The sequence below is a fragment of the Narcine bancroftii genome, chromosome 1, assembly GCF_036971445.1.
Source record: "Narcine bancroftii isolate sNarBan1 chromosome 1, sNarBan1.hap1, whole genome shotgun sequence".
Classification (NCBI taxonomy): Eukaryota; Metazoa; Chordata; class Chondrichthyes; order Torpediniformes; family Narcinidae; genus Narcine; species Narcine bancroftii.
This window is the reverse complement of record NC_091469.1, coordinates 396,675,833-396,703,591: the sequence shown is the minus strand read 5'-3', so window position 1 is coordinate 396,703,591 and position 27,759 is coordinate 396,675,833. Positions and strand designations below refer to the sequence as shown.

The window sequence follows — 27,759 nt, the reverse complement described above, 5'->3', positions numbered from 1 at the left end:
GGATGGGGATGTAATGAAGCACCCCGTGACGTGGTGGTGGAGAACTGCGGCTTGAGGAGGGATGGGAACTCGTCCAGGATTTGCTAAAACTTGTCCTTGGGCGTGCTGACCGTGGCCATCTGCGGCTGCTCCGTGCAGGAGGCGTTAAGGCGAACAGATTGGAAGGTACAGGCATCTACCAGTCGCTTACCTCTAATGTCGACCAGGAGTCCGTGGGCATGGAGGAAGTCAACACCCAGGATGGTGGTTGGAAGGGACGAAATGGTGAACCTCCACGAGAACTTCCACTGGCCGATCCATACGTTCGGATCTCTATCGAATTGGCTGCATGGAGGGGAGGTCCTCGATGCCAGTTCCAGGACTCAATGGCTGTGGCCGGGATGACATTGACCTGGGCCCCGGTGTTGACAAGGAAGCGTCGGCCGCTGACTGAATCCCGCAGGTAGAGAGGGCTGTTTTCTTGGCCAGCTGCTGCAGCCTTTAATAGCGGCTGGCCTGCTAGTTTCTCTGGAACGAGCAAGGCTGATGACACTTTCGAGCCTTGGCTTCCCAGCGCTGGTGGAAGAAGCAGAGGCCTGAGGTGGATGACTTGCTTCTGGCTATACTCTTTGAGGCCCCTGCAGGGGCTGGGTGTTCCAAAGCAGCGCTAGAGGAAGGCTTGGAGTGGTCATGCCCGTGACTCGTAACCTGCTGGACTGCTGAGCCCTCCTGGAATCATTTGAGGCTTAGCTCCTGAGCCTTTTAAGTGACCTTCCTAGGGTCGACGAAGTTATCCTGGGATAGTAACGGCCGGATGTCTTCAGGCAGATGGTCGAGGAAGATGCGCTCGAAGAGTGGGCAGTTGGTGTGATCGCCCATGAGCACGAGCATCTCGTCCATCAACTTGATTGGAGTTCTGTCCTCCAAGGCGTCGAGGCGCAGCATCCGAGCGGCACATTGGCACCAGGAGAGGCCGAGGGAGCCGGTGAGCACCCACTTGATGGTCCCATATTTATCTTCTGCAGGAGGGTGCTGAACGAGGTGAAGCACTCGTTTGGCGGTGGTCTGGTCCATGGCGGCGACCACATGGTCGAATCCGATTAAATCTGGCGGAGGTGAAACTGAGCCTCTGAGTGGCTGAACCAGATTTCCAACTCCTGAACCCAGAAGTCAGGAAGCTTGATCGAAGGGTCATTCATGTTGGGTTCAAAGACGTTTGAACCTGTTGGGGTCACCAATTGTAGCGGTGGCTACACTGCTAACTGAAGGATCGCACAACCAGACAGGTTGAGTTCAGTGAGCAAAAACTGATTTATTGAAGGCTGCCTGGCTAGTCTTATACTCTCAGCCCGGACCTGGCTGAGAACCGCACTGGAGGGCCCTGACGTCACTGGGCGTCACGTGGGTCGCCAAGCTTGGGCTTCTGTGCCCAGTGCCGAGGTCGGGAGGAAACCCCCGAGGGCGCTATTTTGGCCAGCTGTGGGGCCAGTTCGCCTGCCTAATGGCGCACTACCACAACAATTAAATGCTCCTGGCTCAAATCACCAGCTACTAATTGTCAAAAATGTTGTGCATTATGAATTTCTTTATTGCTATTTGACTGCCTAATCCAATAATACCAGTTCAAAATACAGTACAATTCTGATTATCTGAAATCTGATTATCCAAAATCCTAATTTATTCAAAATTTTTTTGGACCACCCAGAAGTAACACCTGTTCGCCTCTGAAAAAAATTGGATAAATGAGGATATCTAAAACAATCAGAAATCCTCAGTTGTTTGAAATGTTTTTGGAGCTGAACTGACCTCACAGGTTGAAAAAAAATTCACCTGACATAAAATTAGAACTCCCTCCCCTCTCTCTTTCCATTTCTTATTTACCTTCCCCATTCATTTTTCTCACCAACTCACCCTCTCAAACTGTGTGCCACTGTCTTCCACCTGCAAGCGGTCATAAGAATCCCTTGTCCCAGCATCTTCAAGGAGAGTGGCCTCCCAGGCAGGAGCGGGACCTCTGGCTCAGTGGCCTTCCCTCCATCGGCCTATCGCATTTGCACATCTCCGGTGTAGGCCAAGGGGAGGGTTTGGAGTGGGGCATCGGGAGCTCTGGCGACACTGTGAGACCATGGCTTCAGCGGCAGATACCACTGTCTCACAGTTTAACAATATGCGGTGCAGAAGGGTCGTGGGGTTGGAGATGCAGCCAAGCTGAAAATGCGGGGCGAGCAGCTGCTCTCCCCACCCCCTCCTCCGCCGCTTGGGGTCCAGGGCAAGAGCAGGACCTCGGTGGAGAGGTGTCAGTGATTGTCATTGGCAGTTTGTTTGGGGTGGGGGGGGGGGTGGGAGTGTGTGCAGGTGAAGACTGGGTCTGTGTCAGGTTCCAACACTGAGAACCAGGACGCAAAGCCAGAATAGCCCCTGCTGGAACGAGCCCACAGGGAGATAGGAGCCCGCCGACTCGCCAGTGAGTATTCCACCGGCCTGGGAAGCCTCCCTGAGGATCGGCAGCAGCAGTAAGGATGTGTCAGGAATCGGCAGCAGTGGTTGTGTAGTCTTGGTGATTGGCGGCGGCGTTGGGGGACATGTCAAGGATCGGTCATGGCCAGCATTTTTTTGGTGAGAATTAAGATTTTTTTAATGCTTAAAATGTCTTCCCTTGTTTGTTGTTGTTTAACCATTGTTACAAATAATTTGCTGTTGCTACTGGGCTGTTTTAAAAAAATGACCAGTTATCCGAAAAATGCAGTCATCGGAAAGAGGTGCGGTTCAACCATTTTGGATAATTGGAGTTGTACTGTATAAGCCTCGATCCACTATTGCTGAACATTCACAGGCAGAGGCCCTCTTCGATGTTTCTTTGTGACTTAAAACTGAATAAAGAGTCTATTGTGCAGTATTGAATTTTTTTTTCCAAACACTTAATTCCAAAATGTAAAAATCATTAAAAACTGGTTAAGAATTTATCTATTCTCACCAGATAAGGCTCAATGGTGGAGCCTTTCGATCTCTCTTCTGAATCTTCTATTTGCAATTACGCTGAAGAGAGTTCCACTCATCTTGCTGGAAATATTTTTGAATGCCATTTCTTAGCTTCAACAATGCATAGTTATAATTTAATTAAAATAAAAAAGTATGTACCATGCAGCAGATAAAATCATTCTAAGCAAAGTTTTAAGTGGTTCTTTATGGGGTCATGAGGCTTTGTTATTGCTTCAAATATGCAATACCTCTAAAAATGCCAAGGAATACAACACAGTTAAATTGTACATGTTATTGTTTACATATGCATTCCTAAGCATTTCTGAAAAAAGGTACAAATCTCCAAAGTTCACTGCTTCAATTCAGTTCTCTGGACTTTGACAATAAAGATGTTAGTGAATAATCTGTGATCCTCCTTTCTGTGCACGAGCAGCAGAACTAATATTGGTAACATTTGATGAACCACAAAGCGACCTTTTCTTCAAGAAAACATGTATTTTATTACATTTATTCAGCAGTCCATTTTGTATGAGCCTATCACCCATGCTATTCTTGCTAGAGGTGATATCACAGACTTTGTCAGTGTAAAGAAATTCCACAACCAAACACTAATTTTGGCTCTAAAATAGTCTTTCCTAAAACTGCCATTACATTTATCTTCATTGTAGCACATCAAGTCTCAATCATACAGGCCACTTGGCCCACCACATCTACATCAACTAATGAGCACCGATCCATATTAATCCCATCTTCCAGCACTTGACTCCCAGTTTTCTCTGATTCAAGTTTTCATCTAAATATTTTGTCTATTTCTCCAGCTGCAAAATATTTGCTACTCTATTACTAATTACTTATTTATCCAAAAGTGCCTAAATCCTTCTATAATCCTCCCTCCCTCTTAATGAGTACCTTTGCAATGTTTATTTTATAGTTTTAAAAACCTCTTATTTTGACATTCTTAACCACCCCCCCCTCAATTTTACTCATTTTCTGAACAAATCATTTCAGACAAATGATAGAAAAATGTTAATAAAAATTGTTTAAAAAACAAGGCCTCTGTGGTTTTTAGTACTAACCAAAAGGAAATTAGGGTTGTCAACCCTGTTTTATATTTTTCAAAAATCATTTGGATTGTGATGGTAATTTCCTAAGCATTCAAAAGAAGATCCCTTAAAAAGAAGCAGCAAGTGTTTAGGGAGTGAAGATAAACAATTTGAATTAAAATTGCAAGGTACAGATCCATGGAAGAGGTTATGTAGGAGCTAGGGCAATAACTCAGAAGGGTTGAAGAGAGGTGAACCAAAAAATGGTGTGGGAGGTAGAAAAAGAGGAAGGAGAACCTTCCAAGTCTTTCCAGGTCCTTACCCACCTGGAAAACGATACCGCATACATCAAGCTGCTGTTCATCAACTTCAACTCAGGGTTTAATACGATCATTCTTCAGAGGCTGGTAAAACACAGGATTCTATTGACACCGTGGTTAAGTGAAAAAACACACAAATGCTGGAGAAACTCAGCAGGTCAAACAGTGCCTTTATGTAGCAAAGGTAAAGATACATCACCAACGTTTCTAGCTTCAGCCCTTCATCAAGGTGTGGGGGAACATGAGAGATGTCTTCGGAGGCTGGTGGAGAAGCTGTCCTCACTGGGACAAAACATCCCTCCCTATTACAGAATTCTGAACTTCCTAAGACCACATTCTGTCCAGGTTGCTACCATAACGTTGAGCACCATCACACTGAGCTCTGGCGCACCTCAGGTCTTTGTGCTCAGCCCACTCCTGTTCACGCTACAGACCCCACATTTGCATTCCCAGATCCAGCTCCAACAGTACATCAAGTTTGCAGATGACACAAGAGTAGTTGGTATTATCAGCAAACAAGGATGGAGATGGGAAATCTCTTGATATGGAGCAAGAAGAACAGCCTGAGTCTCAATGTGGACAAGACAAAGGAGATGATCGTGGACCTCAACAGGATCAGGAATGACCACCCTCTACTACACATCAACAACTCTGTAGTGGAGAGAGCAGGAAGTTCCTTGGCGTTCACTAAAGTAGTGACCTATTATGGACACAACACATTTTCTCACTTGTCAGGAAGGCACAACAGTGACTGCACTTCCTGAAAAGACTGAAGTGCACAAAGGCTACTAGCCACCATTATGTCAAACTTCTGTAGGAGTGCTATCGAGAGTGTCCTGGCTGGGTACAGTGTGGTACGGTTGCTGTCAACCACAGGCCCATAAGTGTGGCACGGAGGATCACTGGAGTCTCCCTCACCCCCATTGACATGATTTACTGGGATAATTGTCTGAAGAGAGGATGCAAAATTATAGAGAACCCCTTCCACTCCACACAGTATTTTTCAGCTGCTCCTATCAAGAAAGAGATACAGGAGTATCAGAGCCAGCATTACCAGGTTGAGAAACAGCTTCTTCCCATGGTCAGTGAGAATGCTGAATGGCCAAAGGAGCTGCTCACAGTAACCATCCGAGACTGTCATATTCATGAAACAATATTTATTTATTTGTACATATGAATACCTCTCCTCATATGTATTGTTTGCACGTGTGCTATGTCTGGTTGTGTGATCGCATGTTTAACACCAAGAACTGGAGAACATTGTACTTGTGCTATCAGATGACAATAATCTTGACTTGAAAACTGTTCAGGAAGGATGGGAAATGCGAACAGCAGACCATCCAGCATTTCTTGCTAGTAAGAGCCGTACCTATTTGATAGTAGAAGGGTTATCCTTGCAATACATTCTTTGTTGATGGGTGCATTGGAGCAAAGGGAAAAGGACAATGACTTGCAGAAAGTCGAGCTTCACTTTTGATTTTCTAAGCAAGAATTGTTATTTATAAGATGATGCACAATGATTCCTCATCATGTTACTATTCTAATGGAAAGTGGATGATTTGAAAGAGAACAAAATCATACATTTAGAAAGAATAGAATCTTTGTTGAGAATAATAGAACATAAAATTAGGGGCATAATAATTTTGTCTTCATCTGCAACTCTGTTATTCCATGAAATTCTTCTTAAACAGGTTGAACTTCAATTTAAAAAAAAAGTTTAGACATACAGCATGGTAACAGGCCATTTTGGCCCACGAGTCTGTACTGCCCAATTTACACCCAATTAGCCTACATCCCTGGTACTTTTCGAATGGTAGGAGGAAACCAGAGCCCTGGGTGAAAACCCACACACACATGGGGGAAATATACCAACTCCTTACAGACAGCATAGAATTCGAACCCTGGTTTCACGATAGCTGGCGCTGTCAAGCCGTTGCGTTAACCGCTATGCCAACCGTGCTGCCCTATGATCTAAGAATGATTCAGGAATATTTGTGAATTCCGACTACAGATTGGCTTAGATGAGGAAAGTAAATATTACTAATGTTGCTCTTGGTTGTATGTTCAATTTCATCAACTCACTGCTAATTACTGGTGAAATCAAAGATCCCACAATGTATTCTCCCTTCCTCAACACATCTCTGATTTCCACTCCTGTCTGCCATGAGTTTTTGGGTGGCTCTTGCTTGTTGCAAAATGTTTGCCAAACATCCATGAGCGGAATGTCTGGAAATATTGACCAAATTTTTGAAGGTAAAAGTAGTAATCAAACTTATTAGCAAAGATGCCCTACCCTTGAATCTCCATTTGTGATATGTTCTATTTTCCAAAGCATTTCTTTTTCTCTGCCTAACTCTCAAATGTGCCAAATGTTGCACCTTTAAACAAAACATCTTTGAGTTTCATCACTATACTAATTTAGTTGTGAAGCATCAACCTCTTCATTTGGAATCTCCTGTTCCTCAACCAATTCAATTTCTGATCGCCTCTAAAATTACTTAAATTGTGTTAATTCTTAAATGTTTTTGAACACCATAGATAATCAAAAATTAGTGAACATCATTTGTCAAAACTTCGCTCCCTCTTTGGAGACGGTCAAAGTTTATCAGAAGCATTTCAGGAGCATGGCATTTTCATTCCTGTTCCATGATCCAAACTTAGAAATGCAAAACTCTACAGTTAATCCATGCCACTTGCTGTAGGGAGACACTAGATGGCAATATCAGAGACTGAGCCAGCAAGATCTGGTCTTTGTCACAGTTTACTAGAATCATGTTTGCAAATACAGTGTCAGGAACTCTACATTTTATTTCCCTGATGTCCAGGAATCTGCATTATGAACAACAAATTAATTAAGCCAAATCTTCAGTCAAACATAATTGAATGATGACAAGAGGTCAATGATACAGTGGAGGAAATATACCGATAAAGCATGTGCATGAGAAAAAATGTATTAAATGTTTTAGAAGATGCGACAAATCCGAGCATATTAACCACCCAAATATTAAAATCCAAAAATGTTTATCCAACATTTTTTTAAGCAATGTATTCCTTAGATTGTATTTACATCTAAGCTATCAGAAACCCTAATGCATTGTATAACAAGAGTTCAAGGAGTAAATCAAGCAATTATCAGTCAGTGGTGGGCAAACTAATGGAAAATGTTCTTAGAGATGGCATATATAATTATCTGGATAGACATGGTATGATTAGGAACAATTAACATGGATTTGTGCAAGGAAGGTCATGTTTGACAAATCTTATTGAAATTTTTGAAGAGGTTACCAGGAAAATTGACGAGGGTAAGGCGGTGGATGTTGTCTATATTGACTTCAGTAAGGTCTCTGACAAGGTCCCACATAGAAGGTTAGTTAGGAAGGTTCAATTATTAGGTGTGAATATGGAAGAAGTAAAATGGATTCAACAGCAGCTGGATGGGAGATGCCAGAGAGTGGTGGTGGATAACTGTTTGTCGGGTTGGAGGCCGGTGGCTAGTGCTGTGCCTCAAAGATCTGTACTGAGTCCATTGTTTTTTGTAATATACATTAATGATCTAGACGACAGCGTGGTAAATTGGATTAGTAAGTATGCAGATGATACTAAGATAGATGGTGTTGTGGATAGTGAGGAAGTTTTCAAATCTTGTAGAGAGATTTAGGCAAGTTAGAAGAGTGGGCTGAAAGTTTGTAAAAAGAGGTTAATGCTGACAAGTGTGATGTGCTACATTTTGGTAAGACTAATCAAAATAGAACATATATGGTAAATGGTAGGGCTTTAAAGAATGCGCGATTGAATAGAAAGATCTAGGAATAGTGATACACAGTTCCCTGAAGGTGGAATCTCAGGTGGATAGGGTAGTGAAGAAGGCCTTTGGAATTCTGGCCTTTATATATCAAAGCATAGGGTATAAGAGTTGGGAGGTAATGTTAAAATTGTACATGGCATTTGTGAGGCCAAATTTGGAATATTGTCAAGGGTGTGAACAAAATAGAGAGAGTACAGAGAAGATTCACCAGAATGATATCTGGGTTTCAGCACCTAAGTTAAAGAGAAAGGTTAAACAAGATAGGTCTTTATTCCTTGAAGTGTAGAAGGATGAGGGGGGAGGGGGGGGGATTTAATAGCAACCTTTAAAATTTTGAGGGGGATAGATAGAGTAATTGTGGATAGACTTTTTCCATTGAGGATTGGGAAGATTAAAACAAGAGGACATGAACTGAGAGATAGGGGGAAAAAGTTTAGGTACAACACAAGGGGAAGCTTCTTTACTCAGAGAGTGGTGTTCATGTAGAATGAGCTACAGGTGGAGGAAGGTACAATATTATCTATTAAGAAAAATTTGGATAGCAATATGAATGTAAGAGGTATGTAAGAGGTATGGAGGATTATAGGCAGAATGCAGGAGAGTATAAGTGTTTCAGCACGGACAATAAGGGCCGTGATGGCCTGTTTCCGTGCTGTAATGGTTATATTATATCCAAACAACACCTGTCTTTTTGAAAAATTTATTTCCTTTAACTGAAATACAACAGAAAAAAATTCTTTACCATTATTACCAATACAGGTACATAATCTTTTATCCAAAACCACTGGGACCAGACACAATTCAGAATTTTCAGATAATAATAGCAATGGTGGTATATTAAGAAATTTTATGTTTAAGTAAATATACAGTCAAACCTCAAACATAAACTGGCTCAAACTAACCTAAACACCCGAAAATATGGTGACCATCGTCTTCAGGTTGGAGTCTTTTTAAAGACTTCTTCCAGTGTCATCCGGCTCCTGGCAGGAGCGACAACCATAATTAGGGATTGGTGGCGGCGGTTGGGAAGTGTAGAGGACTGGCGGCTGTCCGCATCAAAGAAGTCGCCTTGGGCTCCCAGGCAGAAGCGGGGAGCTTGGGCTCTCGGCACATCTGACTGGTAGGAGCACTGAGACACGGCGCTTGATGGGGATGGGTCACATCGGATCATGTTTGGTGCGCAGACAACATCCATGGAAAAAGTGTTTAGATTTTGGAGGTTTTCGTTTTCAAATTTTGGATAAAAGATTATGTACCTGTATTAGCTAAATGTCACACAATTAATTCAATGTTGTTCAGTTTATAGATTTAAATCTTCCAACATTGCAAAAAAAATCACAGTTTTACATTTCAGATTTCACAAATCAGTAATATTTTAAAATTAAGCAAATAATGTAATTTGAAAGCTTACAGGCACATCTCCAACACATGATCTCCAGTGAACAATTTGCACCTGAGAGATTGCCAAAACTGTAGTAAAGGGCAGCAACTAATTCATTATTTTAAATAGAAGCCTACAACTTCAGCCATCAATTAACACACTCCCAGCTTCAGAAACAAGCAAGTGTGCTTCTGGAGCAGAAAGCTCATACAATTAAATTCTTACATCGCATTCTGAGGGGCCACAATAAAGAAGAAAGACTGCAGCATATTTTAACAGATTGTGGTTTGTGTCCCATCTGTTAGTTTTTGGCTGTGATCACAGAACAGATGGAGTAGTTATCACTTAAAAGCACAAATTATACCAGTGCTGCCAATTCTAGACTAAATTTAGTAACTAACTATTTCTAACTGGAAATATTCAAGCAGATCATTAAAATAATTAACAAATAAAACTACACATTTACATTTGCACCTGAGAGATTGCAATCGTTTTAAATAATCTATCTAGAACAGTCAAATGCTTAACACCAAATACTTTTTTCACATTGAGAGCCATTTATGTGGCTTTAGGTCTGTAATCTATTTTAATTTTCACATAAATTGGTAATGCTCACCATACAGTGACTTCATTCATTCCAGATCCTCCTCCAATTCCACCACAATTAAAGGTTTGAATGTGCACATTGAATTCTCATGATACTCAGCATTTACTTTCTAATGTGCATGAGCATCAAAGTAGTTGCGTTATTCCACTCAAGTAATATTTTCTCTCACCTTGTTCCTCATAGGGAATAGAGGAAGATTTATTCAATAAAATTCTGTTTCCCGCTCTCAGCCTCTCATTCTGAATTTATTTCTCTCCTTTACAGATCTGTAGGTTGATGCCAAATCCACTGGCAAATTCATTCAAACCTTGAATGAACTAGAACTGTGGTTCTAGTAGTACATCTTCTTGCAAGGCTTTGAATACTTTGTGGCCAAGTTTGCAGATGATACGATCATTGAAAGGTAGTGCTGAGGAAGCAGGGAGTCTGCAGAGGAACTTGGACAGACTTGGGAAAATCAACAAAGAAGAGAAAGATGGAATGCAGAATGGTCATGCATTTTGGTAAAGGGAATGAAAGCATATACTATTTTCTCAATGCAAAGAAAATTCTGAAAGCAGATATGCAAAGTGACTTAGGAGTCTGTGTGCAGAATTTCCCAAAGGTTAACATGAGCAGGAAGGAAGACAAATGCAATGTTTGCATTCATTTCAAGAGGACTAGAATAGAAAATCAAAGATAGAATGCTGATGACTTGTCAGCCATTGGTCAGACCACATTTGGCGTACTGAGAGCAGTTTTGGGCTCCATATTGAAGGATATGTTGGATAGGTTCCAAAAGGATAGGGATTTATGAGAATGATGAAAGGGTTAATGATGGCTCTGGGCCTGAAGTCACCAAAGTTTAGAAGGATGAGGGGGGCGAATCTCACTGAAATCTACCAAATATTGAAAAGGCTGGGCAGAGTGGACACGGAGAAGATGTTTCCCATCATGGGAGAGTCTAGGGCCAGAGGGCACAGAAAATGATGTCCCTTTAAAACAAAAAATGGGAGAAATTTAGAGGTTGGTAAATTTGTGGAATTTGCTGCCACAAACAGCTGGGGAGGCAGTCATTGGGTAAATTTTAAGCAGAGGTAGATAGATTCTTGATGAGCAAGGATGTAAAGGATTATAGGGAAAAAAAATAGGAAAAATGAACAATATATTCACCATGATTCAAATGGCAGAGTAAACTCAATGGCTGAATGGTCTAATTTTGATCCTATCTCTTATGGTGACTCTTTCTGCCTTACGGTAGACAAAAGTTAAAGAATTCAATATATGTTACATTCTAAACGTTCTAATACTGCAGCAGTGCAGCCCATCCAAGCTTCACTGTCTTATTTACCCCACAACTGGTTCCAAAGCATTCTCTCCTGCACTGAATGAATTAATCTGCATAACCTCCCTATTTCTGGTAAATGGCACTGGGGTTGTCTTGTTTAGTAGATTTGAAACCCTGAATCTTAAACTTTTAACTGTCTTAAAATATGACTTCAAAACCTCATTCCTTTTTCAAGTCATGCTACTAATGTGCACAAAAAAATTGCAGGTCACTCCAAATCCCATGCAGAATATTCTACATATCCTCCTCCTCCTCATACGTATTCTAGCTACACAGTTTGTGGGAGGCATAATGATGGTTGCAACAATGCTCGTCTGCCCATCAAACCATGAAATCCCCTGACTACACATTTCAAAATCGCTGTTCTGTACTCATTACCTTGCTCCATGGAGCCACATTCTGGACTTCACTTAATCAAAAATGTCATCACCTCCATTCAGCCTCTCACCCTACAAATAGCTTTGTGAATGCTACACAATTCCTGCTCTCCATGTCCTTTCACATGGTTACCCAGTTGCTAAGCTAAATTCTGTCCCACTAATGGGTGGTTACCTCTTGGAACTAACAATCCAGGAAATGGCCAACTGCCTGTCCAGCATAGAAACACAAATTTAAGCTTGCGTTTGTTCAAGGTACCTCCTGCACCACTGATCCCCAGGTCTCTTGAAGGCTCCTGAAGTCCCCACATTTCACAGGAATCACAGGTAACAGTACTCAATTATCTATCCACGATACCAGAAGGTCATTCTCTATTTTTGACATTCTTCTTCAGTCACCATTGTTGATTCCTCCACCCAGTTTAAAAAATTTTTTTTAGGTATCTAAAAAATTGCTAGATGCTCTGTTGATTACACAATTATCCTTTTCTTAATGTTAACTTTTTTAAAATCTATACCAAGATGCGTGTTTTCTCTATTTCCTTGAATCCCTTATTCAGAAAATTCCCAATCTGTTCACCTTAGGAAAAGCTGCACCTTCAGGACAAGTACATCCAATGCAGTCTTCTTTGTGGAGTCTTAAACACATGACTTCCCAAGGTTGAGATTTGCTGCACAATAACTTTCTTCACCAGTGGAAGATTATTGAATAGTGACATTTCAACTATTTAAATTTTTAGGCATACAGCAAGAAACCCATGAAGATACAGGGAGAACATACAAACTCCTTACAACAGTGTAAGATTCAAATCTTGATTCTGATTGCTGGCGCTGTATCAGACTGTGCTAAGCGGTACATTCTGTCCCAACTATCCTGCACATTTTTTTTATTGCCTGGCATTCTATTTCAAAGCCACTTTGAGTTCCAAGTTCAATTGAATTTTCACAGGGTGACATAATTTTAGGCTTATGCTTCAACTTATTGACTTTATTAAAACAGAGAATCATACAATTCAGAAATAGGACCTTTTGGCCTCAACATGCCAACCATGATGTCTGTTTTTGCTTATCTCATTTGCCCGCATTGGGTCCATATCTTTCTAATCCATTCCTATCCACATACCAATTCAAATGCCTTTAAAGCTTTGTACCTGCTTTCACTAGCTCCTCTGGTTACTTATTTCATATATTCAATACCTCTGTGTGAAAAATGTACCCATCAGCTTTCCTTCAACTTCCTATTCTCTCATCTTAAGCCTGTGTCCTCTAGAATCCTCTGCCTTGCGGATAAAAAAAACAATATAATCTTTCATGCCCCTCATACTTATAAACCCCTACAAGATCATCCATCAGCCTCTGATGTCCCAGTGAGAATTAACTCAGCCTGTCCTACCCTTATCATGACTACAGCTCTCCATTGCAGTCAATAACCTATTCTGCATTCTATCAATTACTACTACAATCTTTCTGTAATGTGGTAACCTTGACTGTAAACAATAATACTCCAAATGTTTTGTAAAGCTGCGGTTTGATGATCCAATAAGTCTACAAAGACAAGCATACCAAATGTCTTCACTATCCACCTGTGCAAGCACTTTCAGAGATGCAGGGGACCTCCACAGGTCCTTGATATTTACTCTAATATGGCCCATCAGGATTCAACTTTCCTCATACCTGACTGGATTAAATTGCATCTGTCACTTGTCCACCCAAGTTTCCATTTGATCTATATCCTGTTGAATCCTGTGACAATTTCTTTTCCATATGTATGATTTCATGAATTTTCATATCAGACCACTTGCATTCTCATCCAAGTAATTTATATATATTGCATATAGCAAAGGTCCTAGTACAGATCTCTGCAAACTTCCTATTCGAAAAACACCCATCCATCACTACGTTCTATCACCCTCATCAGGCCAATTACAGCACCAGTTTACATATAAGCCTTGTATCCCTTTTGCCTTAATCTTCTGGACTAGCCTACCATGCAGAAATTTGACAAAACCTTACTGCTGCATTATCTTGTTGGTTTACTCCTGTAATATTCAACCAAAAAGTTATGATTTTGCAGCATATGGACCATTTACTTCCATTGATGGCTTCAAAGCAGAGTAAAATATCTGTATCAAGTATCTAGGTTTTGAATTTTGCAGTGCAATACCAAATGGGCTTTTTTTTACCTGACCAAAACCCATCATACAGGTAGCCTACGTGTTATGAATCTGCAATAAAAAGCAGTGCAGGATCTTTCCATGGCTTTTGGATGGTACTTCTTGGAGTTCAAAGGAATTAAGCATTTCAAATGTTGAAAGGCCTGGACAGAGTAGATGTCGTCAAGTCACCTTTATTTATCATTCATACCCGGTAAAAATAGCATTTTTCCAGGACCACGGAGCATATTTATATAAATAGAAGTTAAAATAGAAGTTAAACAGATGTGACAGAGTATATAGGGATGTTTGGGAGATAAATTGGGAAAGGTTTGTTAGAGCAGGTCACACACAAACACTTTAAAACACAGAATTTTTGCAGATGCTTTTGCAGAGTGCTCAGAGACTTCAATGATGGAGTGTCATTTGCAAAAGGCAACAAATGTAACAACATGTAGTAGCAGCTCTGTCTGGAAAAAGAGAATTTACTGTCTGGAAGGTAATGTGATCTTTGCAGGCAGAGAGGAGAAAAAATACAGGCTTTGCTCTTAGAGTTGGAGGGAGTGAGAGAGGAGAGAGACACAGACATCGGTTCCAGAGGGACTAGCTGGCAAGCTTTGGAAGACAGTCTGGTCAAAGGAGAGGACTGGCTGTCCAGTGTTTCCCTCGGAATAGGAGAAACAGAAAGGAACTCTGTGGTGACCGGAAAGAAAGAGGTTATTATCTGGAGAACCCTGAAGGGGGAAAGTTTCATCAGTAAGACACTGGAGTGGCTGATTAAAAAGGAATCTGTTGTGGATCTCCTGGAACAAGAAAAACTCTCTCTCAGAAAACCAACAAGAACCCTTCTGAGTGGTAACCATTTACCTGTTAAGCACCAAAGTATAGTGAACTTTATTAATGTTAACTTCTGTGCACAGTATAAGTATTGCCAGCAACCAGTGAAATTGGACTGTGAACCAAAGAACTTTTCTGAATTTACACACACATTACACACACCTACGCTTAGAATTAGAAGGGGGTTAAATAGGCTAAGTGAGTCAATAGTTAGTTTGATTCTATTTTCTATTGATTCTATTTTTATATTCAAAGATAATTAAAAGCAACTTTTTTTTAAATAACCATTTGTTGTGGTGAATATCAATTGCAGTTGGGTCTTGGGGTCCTCTGGACTCGTAACACATATTAAAATATGAAGACTTATACAGTAACAGTCCATGGTATCCTATCCTCAAATGGAGTTCAGGAGTTTGATGCCTTGTGGAAAAAGCTGTTGCCAAATCTGGATGCAAGGGCCTGAGTGCTACAGAAACTTGCCAGATGGCAGAAGGGAGAGCAGTTTACTTGAGCGGTATGTTGAGCCTTCACATTGTTTATTGCTTTTCTTCTGCATCAGGTGTTGTAAATGTCCTTCATGGTCGGACATTGGTATATTGACCCAACACTGATCTTTTCCACTGATTTCACCATTCTCTGCAAGGTCTTGTGGTCTGAGGAGGTATAGCTTCCAAATCAAGCAGAGATGCAGTTGCACAGGATGCTCTCAATACATCCTCTGAAGAATGTAGTAAGAATGGGGGTGGGGGGTGGGAAATAAACTTTCCTCAGCCTTCACAGGAAATAGAGATATTGCTGGGCTTTCTTGGCTATGGAGCAGATGTTAAGGGATCATGTGAGGTTCTCCACCAAGTTCACTCCAAGGATCTTGATATTCTTGACGACCTCAATGGTCAGCGGAGCGTGGTCCCCCTGGGCCCTCTTGCAGTTGACAACCAAGTCTTTTGTTTTTTTAATGTTCAGATACAGGTTGTTGGCTGTGCATCAGTCCGTTCGCGACTGCGCCTCATTTCTGTACGCTGACTCATCATTCTTACTGATCAGGATGATATGGTTGTATCATCAGTGAACTTGATGATGTGTTTCAAGCTGTGTTTAGCTGCACAGTCATAAATCAGCAGAGTGAACAGCAGTGGACTCAGCACACAGCCCCGGAGGGCCCCCGTGCTTGGTGTGATGGTTTTGGAGATGCTGTTACAATCCAGACTCCCTGAGATCTCCCCGATAGGAAGTCAAGAATCCAATAGCAAAGGGAGGTGTTTAGACCCAACAGGCTCAACCTCCTTATCAGGTACTGTGGTATGATTGTGTTGAATGCTGAGCTGAAGTCAATAAACAGCATTCAAACATACGAGTGGCAAAGCTATATCCCCTGGTAGGGGAGTCAAGAACAAGAAGGCTTTAGGATTGAAGGGTGCCCAAAACAGAGATGTGGAGGGATTCTTTTTAGCCAGAGTGGAAAACCTCTGGAGTTTGTGGCCTCTACAGCCACCCAAGGCAAAGTCATTGGATGTATTTAAGGCATAGGTATGTGATTAGTCAGGGTATCAAAGCTATGGGGAGAAGGCAGGGGAGTGGGGCTGAATGGGAGTATTGATCAGGTCATTGATCAGAGCGGATTCAATGGGTCAAATGACCTACTTCTGCTCCTATATCTTATGGTGTTATTATGGTCCTGTGTGTTTGCACTGTTAGTCCATAGCCCAATTATCTGATCGATCTTTTTAATCTAACATAATGCAGTGAAAATTACCAAAGGAAATCCTAAACAATTGTAAGTGTAAATAATTTATAATTACAATAAACTAGAAATGTATGGTCAATATCAACTCTTCCATTGCTCCCACATCCTTCATTCCCTAATTATAACAGTTGGCGATTCTGGCTGAGGGTCACTTTCTTAGAGCACATTTCAACTATCCAATGAACATGCAACTTATTCAAGATTAGATCTGCACACATGTCATAGAAGGAAGAAGAAAGGTTTTTACAAGGTGACACTTATGCAAGTTACAGCTGTTGAAATCAGCATCCCCCACAGTTGGACACTAGAACTCTAAATACAATGCAATGACTTGTTTACTGATCGAGCTATTGTCAGTGATAGGAAAATTAGCATGGGTTGATATCAACTTTAAGTTCTATTAATTCTGATTCTGCTTTCCATACTTGAGGTGTTGGAAAATGTTTACTTTTGGAATGCAAGCTAGTTGGTAGGTGTAAATACTAAATTATTAATTTTCTTTTTATAACATTCACACATCTGGTTTTCATCTTATTTTAATCAAGAACATAAATTTAAAGCTTTAATCTATTAAAAATAATAATTTACTTGCATATAGCACAAAAAGCAGAAATAAATATTTCCCAGATATTTTACTCAGCACATCTGTGTATACAAATGAGTGGAAACAATTAAATAAATCAAGCATTTTTCTTTAATGAGCCACCTTGATCAAAATTACAAGTCACAAAGCTGATGTTTTAATACATAGCATCATGCCAGATCTCCTCCCTTTTAACAAGAAATAGAAAAAAAAGTGATTCATGTTTTAATTCAAAAGCCAACTCTTCCTTGTCCCAATGTGGCTCAACTCATGCAATAATGTAACTTGGTTATATTTATGTTACAATAAAAGGTGGTGCTGTGACTCCAATGTACCTTCAAATGCTCCATTTTCCACCCTTGATGTGTCAATGAGAGAAGCAATGTGGAAAAAACCCTTTGGGACATGGGATTATTTTAAATCATCAGTATAATGCAACTCTCCTTCATTATAATATAAAGCAAAATCCCTCGTATTTGGAATTCAAGTAATTGGCAGCTTTAAGCAACAGGAAAACAAAATAGAGGAAAATAAATTTTAAAATATAATAAAATAATAGGTAAAAATAAGCAAGTTTAAAATTGTAAAAGTAACCCTTGATAAAGAAGGGAGCAAATATTCAGCCAGCAGAGGGCCTTGGTTGTGCTTTGCTCGGTACAGCTGTTTGAATAAAGTTGTGTGAAACAGCAATGGTGTCGCCCAGGATGAAGAGCTGGTTGATGCCACCTGCCATTGGGATGACTCTCTAAAAGTGTCTCCTTAAACTTGCTTAGTAAGAGTTGCTTAGTAAGAGGCTTTATCTGTAAACTTGAGGGGGGGGGGGGGAGTGTTAATTATCTATAATGTTATTGTTCATCTTTTAGCAGTGATGAAGAGTAATGGTGAACAGATATACCAAGCACAAAGATGATTTGGGATTGGGCAAATTCAAGTTGGGTTATAAAGCAAATGGGCAGAATAGCAAAAAACTTCACATCCCTCCCGAAGAAGCTCAATGCATTCTATGCTTGGAAAAGGAGGCTAGTGAGCCAGTGGCACACACCTTTTAAACATCAGGCATGGTCATTGTCACAGATGTCAAATTGGCCTTCTGGAGATCAAACCCATGAAAAGTTAATGACCCAGACAGAGCCGCTAGCCATGTCCTCCAACCCTGCACAGATCAACAGGTGAGAATATTCAGATATCTTGAACGTCACTCTCTCTCTCTCTGACAGGCTGAAGTACCATAGATAGCTGTGGAGGCCAAGTTATTGGGTACATTTAAAGTCAAGGTTATTAAGTTTTTTAATAGTAAGGGCATCAAAGGCTATGGAGAGAAGACAGGAAAATGTTGCTAAAAGGAAGGAATACATCAGCCATGATTCAAATGACAGCAAATTCAATGACATGAATGTCCTAATTCTGCTCCTATCTCATATAGTTTCAAAGTGACTTAATGCCAGGACAATAGCACTTTCCTCTGTATCAGCAAGACCAAGGATCTGGTTCCAGTGAGGAAGAGGTGGAGATGGAGCTGGCACCCAACTTGAAGTTCCTGGATGTAAACATATCTAGTCCACCCACATCAACATAATAGCCAAGAAAGCACACCAATGCCTCTACTTCTTTAAAACCTGATGAAATATGGCACATCAACTGCTTCCCTCCCAATTTTTTCAGTTGCACATTGAAAGAATTCTGAAAGGATGCATTGCTGCATTGTTTTCCCAAGATGGCAAGATATTGTGGAGACATCACACATACCTCTTCCTCTCCATCAACTCCATTTATACTTCACACTTCCTTGGAAAAGCAGCCAATGTTGCCAAGCACTAGTTGAAAGAAGACATGGCAGGCTGCCACACCTACATACAAGGCTGATTCCACCCACATTCTCTTCATCCCTTCCCATCCTGAAGAAAATTCCTCAACTGTGAGATTACAGACCCACCAGATTCAAGGACAGTTTCTTTCCTGATGTTATCAATCTGCTTAATGAATCTTACAACTGTAAAAAGTATGTTGCCCTTGCTCTGAAACAACTGATCTCTCACAGAAATCTGCACTTTGTGTCTTATTGGCTGCACTCTGTATGCTAGCCTATGTATGAAATCTCAAGCTGAACTGCTCACAAAACAAACTATTACTGCATCTTGCAAAATGTCAATAAACTTGAAATCAAATGCCAAAAAAGGAAACAGAGGAAGGATTGGTTTTCATCTTCCAAAATTTTACAAGTATATAGTTTCTGCAGTTTGGAGGGTGATAAACGTAACCCCACTAATTAAAAGGAAGGCAGAAAACAAGACTCTTTGAGACCAGTTTACCTGGCATTCCAAAAAATAAAATGCTAGTCTACTGTGGCAGCTGGATACTTGCAATTGGCACAGGTGTGACCCATACCCTGGGTCTCCACTCTGGCTGTAACCTGTGCATTGTCCAGTTCACTTGAGGAACCGAAATGGAACAAGTTTGACGGGTGGGGATGTATAAGTCACTTAGAGTGGGAGCAAGGGCACCCCAATGTGGCTTTATTCCTGAGGATCATCTTTATAAGTTTTTCCAAGGTACAAGTGCACCAACTATTAAGTACTGAGGTCCTAACTGTCCCCCCAGGTGTTGCAAAGAATGGACCTGACCCCAATGACCTGCAATATCCCAGCAAGTTGGTCATTGCCACTCCACCTCTCTTTCATGAAGTTTTTTTTCCAGGAAAACACCTTTGACGACATCCATCAAGCAGTAGCCATCACAGAACATCCTGCAGATCCTGAGGACAAGGACTTGATGGATACTGTGGGTGGTTCCCTGAGCAGCCTGTCCAGATCATTCACAGAATTCCCCTTTGCTAGAATAACAAGCACCAGGACCTGGCCTGGCTCGCAGTGAGATGAGCCCTCCTGATTAAATCCTTACTGAGCTGATGGAATATCATCCACAATGCATTTTGCCATCGAGATGAGTGCAATGGAGAGGGGACAGTTGCCTACCTCTTTGCAGACTGTGAATTTGCTGTGTGTGTCAGGAAGGGTGCAAGAGAAGCAGCAGTAGGGTAACAGTGGACTCTTGTGATTTACAGGCTGTTCCCAGAGACCCATGGTGAGACAGACATCCTGCGCTTCTAGATGATCACCGATTCAGTGAAAATTTCTCTTTAGTTTGCCCAAAACTTGTTGGTCTTTCAGCATAGTCAGATGTCAGTGAGGGGATGCTGCTGACTGGCAGATTCCAGGCTGCAGGAGTATGTGCTGAGAGACACATTGAGGCTTGGTGCAGGCAAGGCAAGAGCTTTGTGGGGAAGGACCATTCTAGGATCCTTCAACAACTGGGCATTAAAGAGCTGAGACCTGTGGGGATACCCTTCAAACAACAAGGATAGAAACCCTGCCGGGGGGGGGGGGGGTTGGGAGGTGAGGGGCACACTCGTGGCAATGGTGCAGTAAATGGTTAATGTTAAAATGTACAATAACAGAATGTACCAACATATAACATTATCAATGTTCAAATACTGCACTGTTTTCCTTTGTGTATATACGAATATAATACCACAGGTGTTTTCCGCTTCCAGTAAAGGTCTTTTTTTTCCCACAGATTGAATCATATACATTTCCTTACTCCACTGACACTTAATTTGTCATTTATCAGTTTGATGGCCAAGTTTTCATACACGATTAATGGTTGAAAGTGAGTTTAGGAAGAATATGTTTCATACAGTATAAAAGGGAAGACAGGCTATATTATGTGTTTGCGTGAATTGTAAAATTCCTGAACAGTTATCTCAAACTATACATCCATTTAAATTAAACCATTTGTTGGCCTTGTCCTTAAGGAATATATTCAGTTCACCTTCTCTAGGATAAACAATTCAAGAGACACATTCCAAAAGCTGGAATATAGAATAAAAATTCTCATTATTACTCCTTGCGTATCTGTCTTGACACGATAGATTGGGTTCAGCTGCAATGTATCACAAATTTAGAAGAATAAGTAGGGATTTATTGAAGCATACAAAGTTTTGCCAGGCTGAGACAGACTGGCGAGAAAGAGGAAGTTTTCCTAGCTAGCATATCTAAAAGGATTCACATTTTCACATTGTGAGCCAAGATTGAGGTGAAAAGTAATTTCTCCACCCAAATAGTAGTGAACCTGTGGAATTCACCACCAAAGAAATTGCTAAGTATATTTCAGGAGGTGATAGACAGATTTCTACACAGAAATCATGACATAGGAGACAGCAGGAATATGGTACTGAGATAGGCAATTACTCTCGTCATAATCATAACAAAAGACAGATTAGGATTGAAGGACCAAGGGGCAGAATGGAATATTCTTGCTCCTATTTTCTATAAAGATGCCATTCAACACACTGACAGCGGAGAATGTCTATGGAAATATTAGCTCCAAAGTTTCATTGGGCAGTACGATTGAAAAGACAATATCAAAACACAATCATATAAATCAATTAAACACAATCCTGAGCCCTTTCTAACTAACTACTAATACTTCAGGAGACAAAAATCATAAAACTGACTACTCTCTGTAAATGAAAAGATCCTTTACGACTTACGAGCATCCTTTTGAAGGACCTGAGAATCTATATTTCAGAAATCAATTCTTCAGTACTGTCAATATTCCTCTCAATATACAACTCTTAATTTAATCACGTTAACTATAAATGTACATTCTTAGAACCCACTTTCTTCTTCTCATCAAAGAATAATTTCAATATTTTAAATATCCCCATTATCTCTCTCAGGATCACTGCCCTAAAAATACAAGGGGATATTTACAGTACCACATGTCAAACAAAGGTGGGTGTTTCATCGTCATTTAAATATTCCATGGTCTTTAAGCATCCCAATTCCTAAACAACATGGAGTATGTGCTGCAATGAGGAATTAATAATAAAAGAAACAAAGTGGCTAAAAGTTGTAATAAAGAAGAATGATAAGACCAGAAGAGTTTGGATGTTTATGACTATGACCAATGAAATAGCTAATCGGATAAGACACGTATACAATGTATTCTTTGTAGAGAAGCTAAAGCAGCTATTGAAGGGGAAAAGGCAAGGAATAGGGGCTAAAACTACCAAATATTTATAATAAATCTCTCAACACTGGATAAAATGCCAAAGGAGCAGCACTAATGATGACCACTGCAGTAAATCTTTAAAACATATATTGAGTACCACGTGAAAATGAAATATTAAGATTCAATATCAGAGGCACATACTTTGCCAGAGGAATTTTAATCAATTTGAAGGAAACATATATTAAACCGGCTATTATCCAATTCCCAGGGGAACATGGAAGGCAACACCATTTACGCTCCAAGGTTGTAGCAACCCACAGTTACTCCGCGGCCCAACACAAGTAGCAATGTCCAAACACGACGATCGAGTAGGCAGCATGGACCTAGACAGCCTTCTTCCATAGGCCATAATGGCAATGGAGGAAACCGACCAATCAGCAATCGGCGGATCGTAAAGCCACCAATCAGCGATTGGCCGAGCATAGGCCACGCCTGCTGATGATGTAGCAGTAAGGCTCAGCTGGCCTATAAAATGCAGAGTGAATGACCCAATAAATCAGTTTGTACTCTCAAGTGTGCGTGTCTTCTCTTGAGCTCTAACCCAGAGTTATAACCGCAGCCACACGCTAGAAGGTAAATGAGTAGGATACCACTTAGGAGATATCCCACACAATCCTTACAATATACTATCTGGCTACTGGAAAAAAATTGACATAAGATTTAAGAATTGGCATTAAACTGACCTGACACCGAACTGATCTACATGACCCATATGAGAAGGTGGCGCCCTGCTGCATTACCCTTATCGAGCAGTAATTCACCACATGTCTGTTCATCCTTTACTAAAATTTCCTTGAAATTAGTTTGAATTATTCTTACCTTATGCCTTACTTTTCTCAAGGTATTTCAATGTGAGGGGAAGAGGTATGGAAAGAAATGAGCACCAGATGATCAAGAGGAAATTATGAAAGATAAAGGGAGGTAGGAGGAATTTCTTTTGTATTGACAATGTAAGCACCAATGAAGCAAAATGGATTTGACTAGACGGGAAAACATGGCGCAGGATTTCAACCCACATTTCTATTTCTGCACACCCAAAGCCATTCCCTGATAACTCATGGAAATTCACACACTGCTTATTTTTCCTTGCATAATTTCCAGTTCGGATATGTTTAACAAAAGTCATTGCATATGGACCCATGACAACAAACATATAGGAGTCAAAAGAAAAAAAAAGAGGATCTATCATCTTACAGCAGCGCATGAGTAAACCCTAAAAAGAACAATGTTTATGCAAATGTATATTGACATTGAGATCGATCCCAAGGATATATGGAAGAGGATATTGATTTCTTTTTCTTTGTTACAGCCATTTATGCATCTGCTTCAATATATCTCAACCTCACAAACAGCTGGGTCCAGTGTCTCCACCATTCCATTCAAGCCAGTGGTTTTCAAACTGCCCCAAAAATCACATTCCACCTTAAGCAATCCCTATGCCATAAAGTCTCTATGATTTGTAAGGGATTGCTTATGGTGGTATGTGAGTAGGAAGAGAAGGTTGAGGACCACTACTCTAGAACCAATTGTTACATGTTGGTTGAGAAAAATTGTCATTGGCCCATTTCCTTTGGAGTTATGAAACCATGCACATAACGAGTCAATTAAATACAATCAAACTTTTTCTTTCCACTCACATATCACCTTAAGCAATCCCTTACTAAATCACAGAGCACTTATGGCATAGGGATTGCTTAAAGTGGAATGCGAGTTCAGGGGGGCAGTTTGAAAACCGCTGCTGTCATTTTATCCTGGCCACATCTTTTGCACATCAAAATTAATATACTTTGTGTTCAGATGATGTGACTTTTTCAGATAAAAACTATTCAATGAGCAGAGAAATGCTTCAGTTTCACTGGAAAACTACATGTCAGTTGCCTGCTCGTTATGCTGCGCATGGTGGACATCACTGGAATGTTTGGGTAAAGTAAATATTATAAAATATGTTAGCTCACATACATGGTAAATAACAACAAGTTAGTTTTCCTCAATTGAAATTTTCTTCCACATTGAAAAATTAGGCAGGTTCCTTTTCAGATTTTTCTCCATCCAAGTTGATTTTTCATACTTGATCCCAGGCAGTCCATTGTGCCTGGTCGCAGCACAGGAACTTTTCAACTTCCTGTTTGAATTCCTAATTAAAAATTTTTGATTTTTTTTTCTGACATAGCTACGAATTGATTCATAGCTAATACATCTTTTCTAAGTGGTTGGTTTTGTTCCAAAAAAAATCAATAAATCTTATGGATGGAGCTAGAATGAATATTTTAACGTAATTATTTTCTGTTAAATTAGTTTGACCGTTCATCTGGTATATTCACACTGTGTGCTTAAAGATCCTTTCAAACATTCTATTCCGCAACCAAACTGACTCATGGTAGATGGTTAGAATTTTTGAATTTTCTTTTTAAGCAATAAAATACACATGCTCCAATGACAGATTCAGGTAAATATCTCTGCTATGAATAATGGTCAAGTTTTGATTTTTAATCTGTTTTGAATTAACAGATTTCTACCATGGATACTGAAACAGCACTTAATTGGGTTCAAGGTAGCTTGTTAAGGAAGGAAAAACTATTCATTACTGTGACATTCCAGCAAGGCAGCTGGGAGTATGATACCTAGCAAGAATAAATTTGAATAAACCTATTGCTCTTTCACAAAAACACACTAACCCTCATGTTCAAAGTTTCCAGATGACCAATGTCCACTGGAGTGGCATAATGAACAATATGGAGTCTTATCTTAGTAAACCAATATGTCGAAGAGAAAGATTTTAAGAAAAGGAAGAAAATTGGAAGTTTGGTCTCAACAGAAACACTGATTGAATTTTGCCTGCAAATGAACTCCATGTTCCACATGAAGTAAAAAGAAATCAATCAACAGAAAAAAGAAGCAAAGGCACAACAAAAGAAGAGAAATGAAGCTGGGAGTTGTAGGTTGGGAAGGGCTAAGATTGAATCTATCAACAAACGTTTTTGATGTTATTACTTTAAAATCTGTGCACATGGAATTTTAACTTTAAATCAAGACAGCCGAAATGAGTTTAAAGGGTGCATGGAAATTAGGGTCCCAGTGAGTTAAAAGGGAATACATGTACAAAACTCAACTGTGCTTCTTCCGAACTCCTTTGATTGTATGTTTATCAGACAATCTGACATTCAGTACTTTTGAGAAAAAAATATTCTGTCATTTCAGTATTGGGAAGAACAAAACCACCCTTTCCCTCCATCACATTTTTTTTTGTGGCCAATAACTCTCACTGTGCTTGCCATGCATTTAAAACTAAATCAGAACTTTTGAAATTTCAGTCACATCTCCAAAACCAGCAATCTCAATTTGCAAAATAACTAGTGTGTCTGCAGTGGCCATCTTGACCTGCCGGTTACATGCTATTTGAACTCCCCATATTGACTAATCTTCTACTTTCGCCACGACCAGGAGGTCAAACACAGACTCAAAGAACAGCATCTTGTATTCCACTAATGGTGTGAGCACTGAATTTTCCAAGTCAGTCATACTGACTCCATGCTCTTTTCTCACATTTTCTCTTCCAGTATCATTCCTCTCTGCTATCTGGTACCATGTGCCTAGCATGCACACACTAAAGCTCTGGTTCTTCTATTCCCTCCTCCAATTATTCCATTTACCATAATCTCTCCTTTCTCTGATTGAACTCTTCATCTTACTCATCAGATTGGCAGCCTCTTGTTTCCAGCCCATCTCTACCTCCACCATCGCACCTGGTTCCACCTTCCCCCCCACCGCCCCCCTCCATTTTTTCTCATCTGTCCCTACCCATGAGCCACCATTTCCTGGCTGCATCATCAGGTTACACTGTTGCCTCACAGCCCCATATTGCGCCATCCTCTCACCTCTTTAGACTAGCTATTTTTCCTCTACTTTCCCGATCAAGATCCAGGGATTTGACCTCACTTTACACCTACGACTGTATAGCTTGGTAAGACAATTACATCATCTACAAATTTGCCGATGATACCAAGGTAGGGAGTTGTATAAAGGGGATAAGTCAGCATTCACGATAGAGATTGAAACTTGGTTGAATGATGCACTAACAACAACCTTGCACTTACTGTCATCAAAACTGAGGAGCTGATTGTTGACTTCAGGTAAGTCAAAGGTATACAATCCAGTGATCATTGGGGAATTAGAGGTGGAGAGGGTGAGCAAATTTAGGTTTTTGGGAGCCACTATCTCAGAGGATCTTTCCTGGAGCAAACACACCAATGGCATCGTGAAGAAAGCACGTCAGCACCTCTACTTCTTCAGGAGTTTGCAAAGGTTTGGTATGACACCAGAAATCCTGTCAAATTTCTACAGAAGTGTGGTGGAAAGTGTGCTGACTGGCTGAATCACAGTTTGGTATGGGAACACCAATACCCCTGAGCGTAAAGCCCTCCAAAAGGTAGTGGACACAGCCCAGGACATTACAGCAAAACCCTCCGCACTATTGAGTACATCTAAAGGGAAAACTGCCGTCAGAGGGCAGCAGCAATCACCGAAGACCTCCACATCCAGCACATGCTCGGTTCTCGTTGCTGCCATCAGGAAAAAGGTATAGGTGCCTCAAGACTCACGATACCAGGTTCAGGAACAGCTGCTACCCCTCTACCATCAGAATCCTCAATGACAAAGTCAATTAGAGACTCATTTAAGGACTCTTACTTGTGCACTTTATTGATTTTCTTTGTTCTCTTTGTATTGCATAGTTTGCTTACATTAACTGTTTACAGTTATTTTATTTGTTTACATGTTTACGGTGTGTACAGTTTATTTTTGCACTACCAATTAGGGGTAATTCAGCTGAACCCACAGGAAAAAGGAATCTTGGGGTTGTATGTGAAGTCATGTATGTACTCTGACAATAAATCTGAATCTAAAACATGATTTGCTCTTTACCTCCACAGATGCTACTTGATCTATTCATCGAGATTCCACAGAATTTTTTTTTTGCACCATCTATTTCAATCTTGGTGAATTTACTCATCAGCAGTGCCCTGTCTCAATTTATCCACAGGTAAAACACTGATCCATTGCTTTGTGATCATTTTAATGATTTCTTTAGTTTCAACAAACTTTATGTCATACCCAAAATCTATAGCCTATATCAAAACATGTTGACCCATGACTCTGTACTTGCTAATCTATCCTGCCCCATGTCTAAACAATTGCTCAACAGTAAAATTCTTTACTATTTTTAAATTCTTCTTTTCCACACCTCTGTAGTTTTATTCAAAAAATGTTGTTTTAATCTTATTTAACATCATTGAATATAAAAGCTCCATGAATTCCATTTCATATCTTCAGCAGTCAAGAATGTAACCTCCATAATTCATTGTCTAAATCCCTTCACCATCAATATTTACCTATCTTCTCGAGCTTTGAGCACTTTAGTAAGGTTTTACATTAACAGTATTACTGGAAATTTAATTGTTGCTGTTGCGAGTTGTTATATTAGAAAATTCTTTCATGATTCTCTCCTCCTCCAGCCTGACTTTAACAGAGCTAGTGGATGTCAGATTTCCCTTCT

At 40.3% G+C, this 27,759-nt stretch overlaps 1 protein-coding gene across 5 annotated transcripts in view; it reads right to left on the bottom strand.

The window, feature by feature from the left end:
• The window catches only part of phf14 (PHD finger protein 14), a 222,761-nt gene that overhangs the window by 83,569 nt on the left and 111,433 nt on the right, over window positions 1-27,759 (bottom strand). The window contains exon 15 of one of the 5 annotated variants that reach the window (XM_069913739.1): window positions 4,328-4,405. The exons of the other annotated variants lie outside the window; for them this stretch is intronic. Coding sequence (XP_069769840.1) covers window positions 4,376-4,405 — 30 coding nt within the window. The 3' untranslated portion in view covers window positions 4,328-4,375. The remainder of the gene's footprint in view (window positions 1-4,327; window positions 4,406-27,759) is intronic. 5 annotated transcript variants of the gene reach the window in all.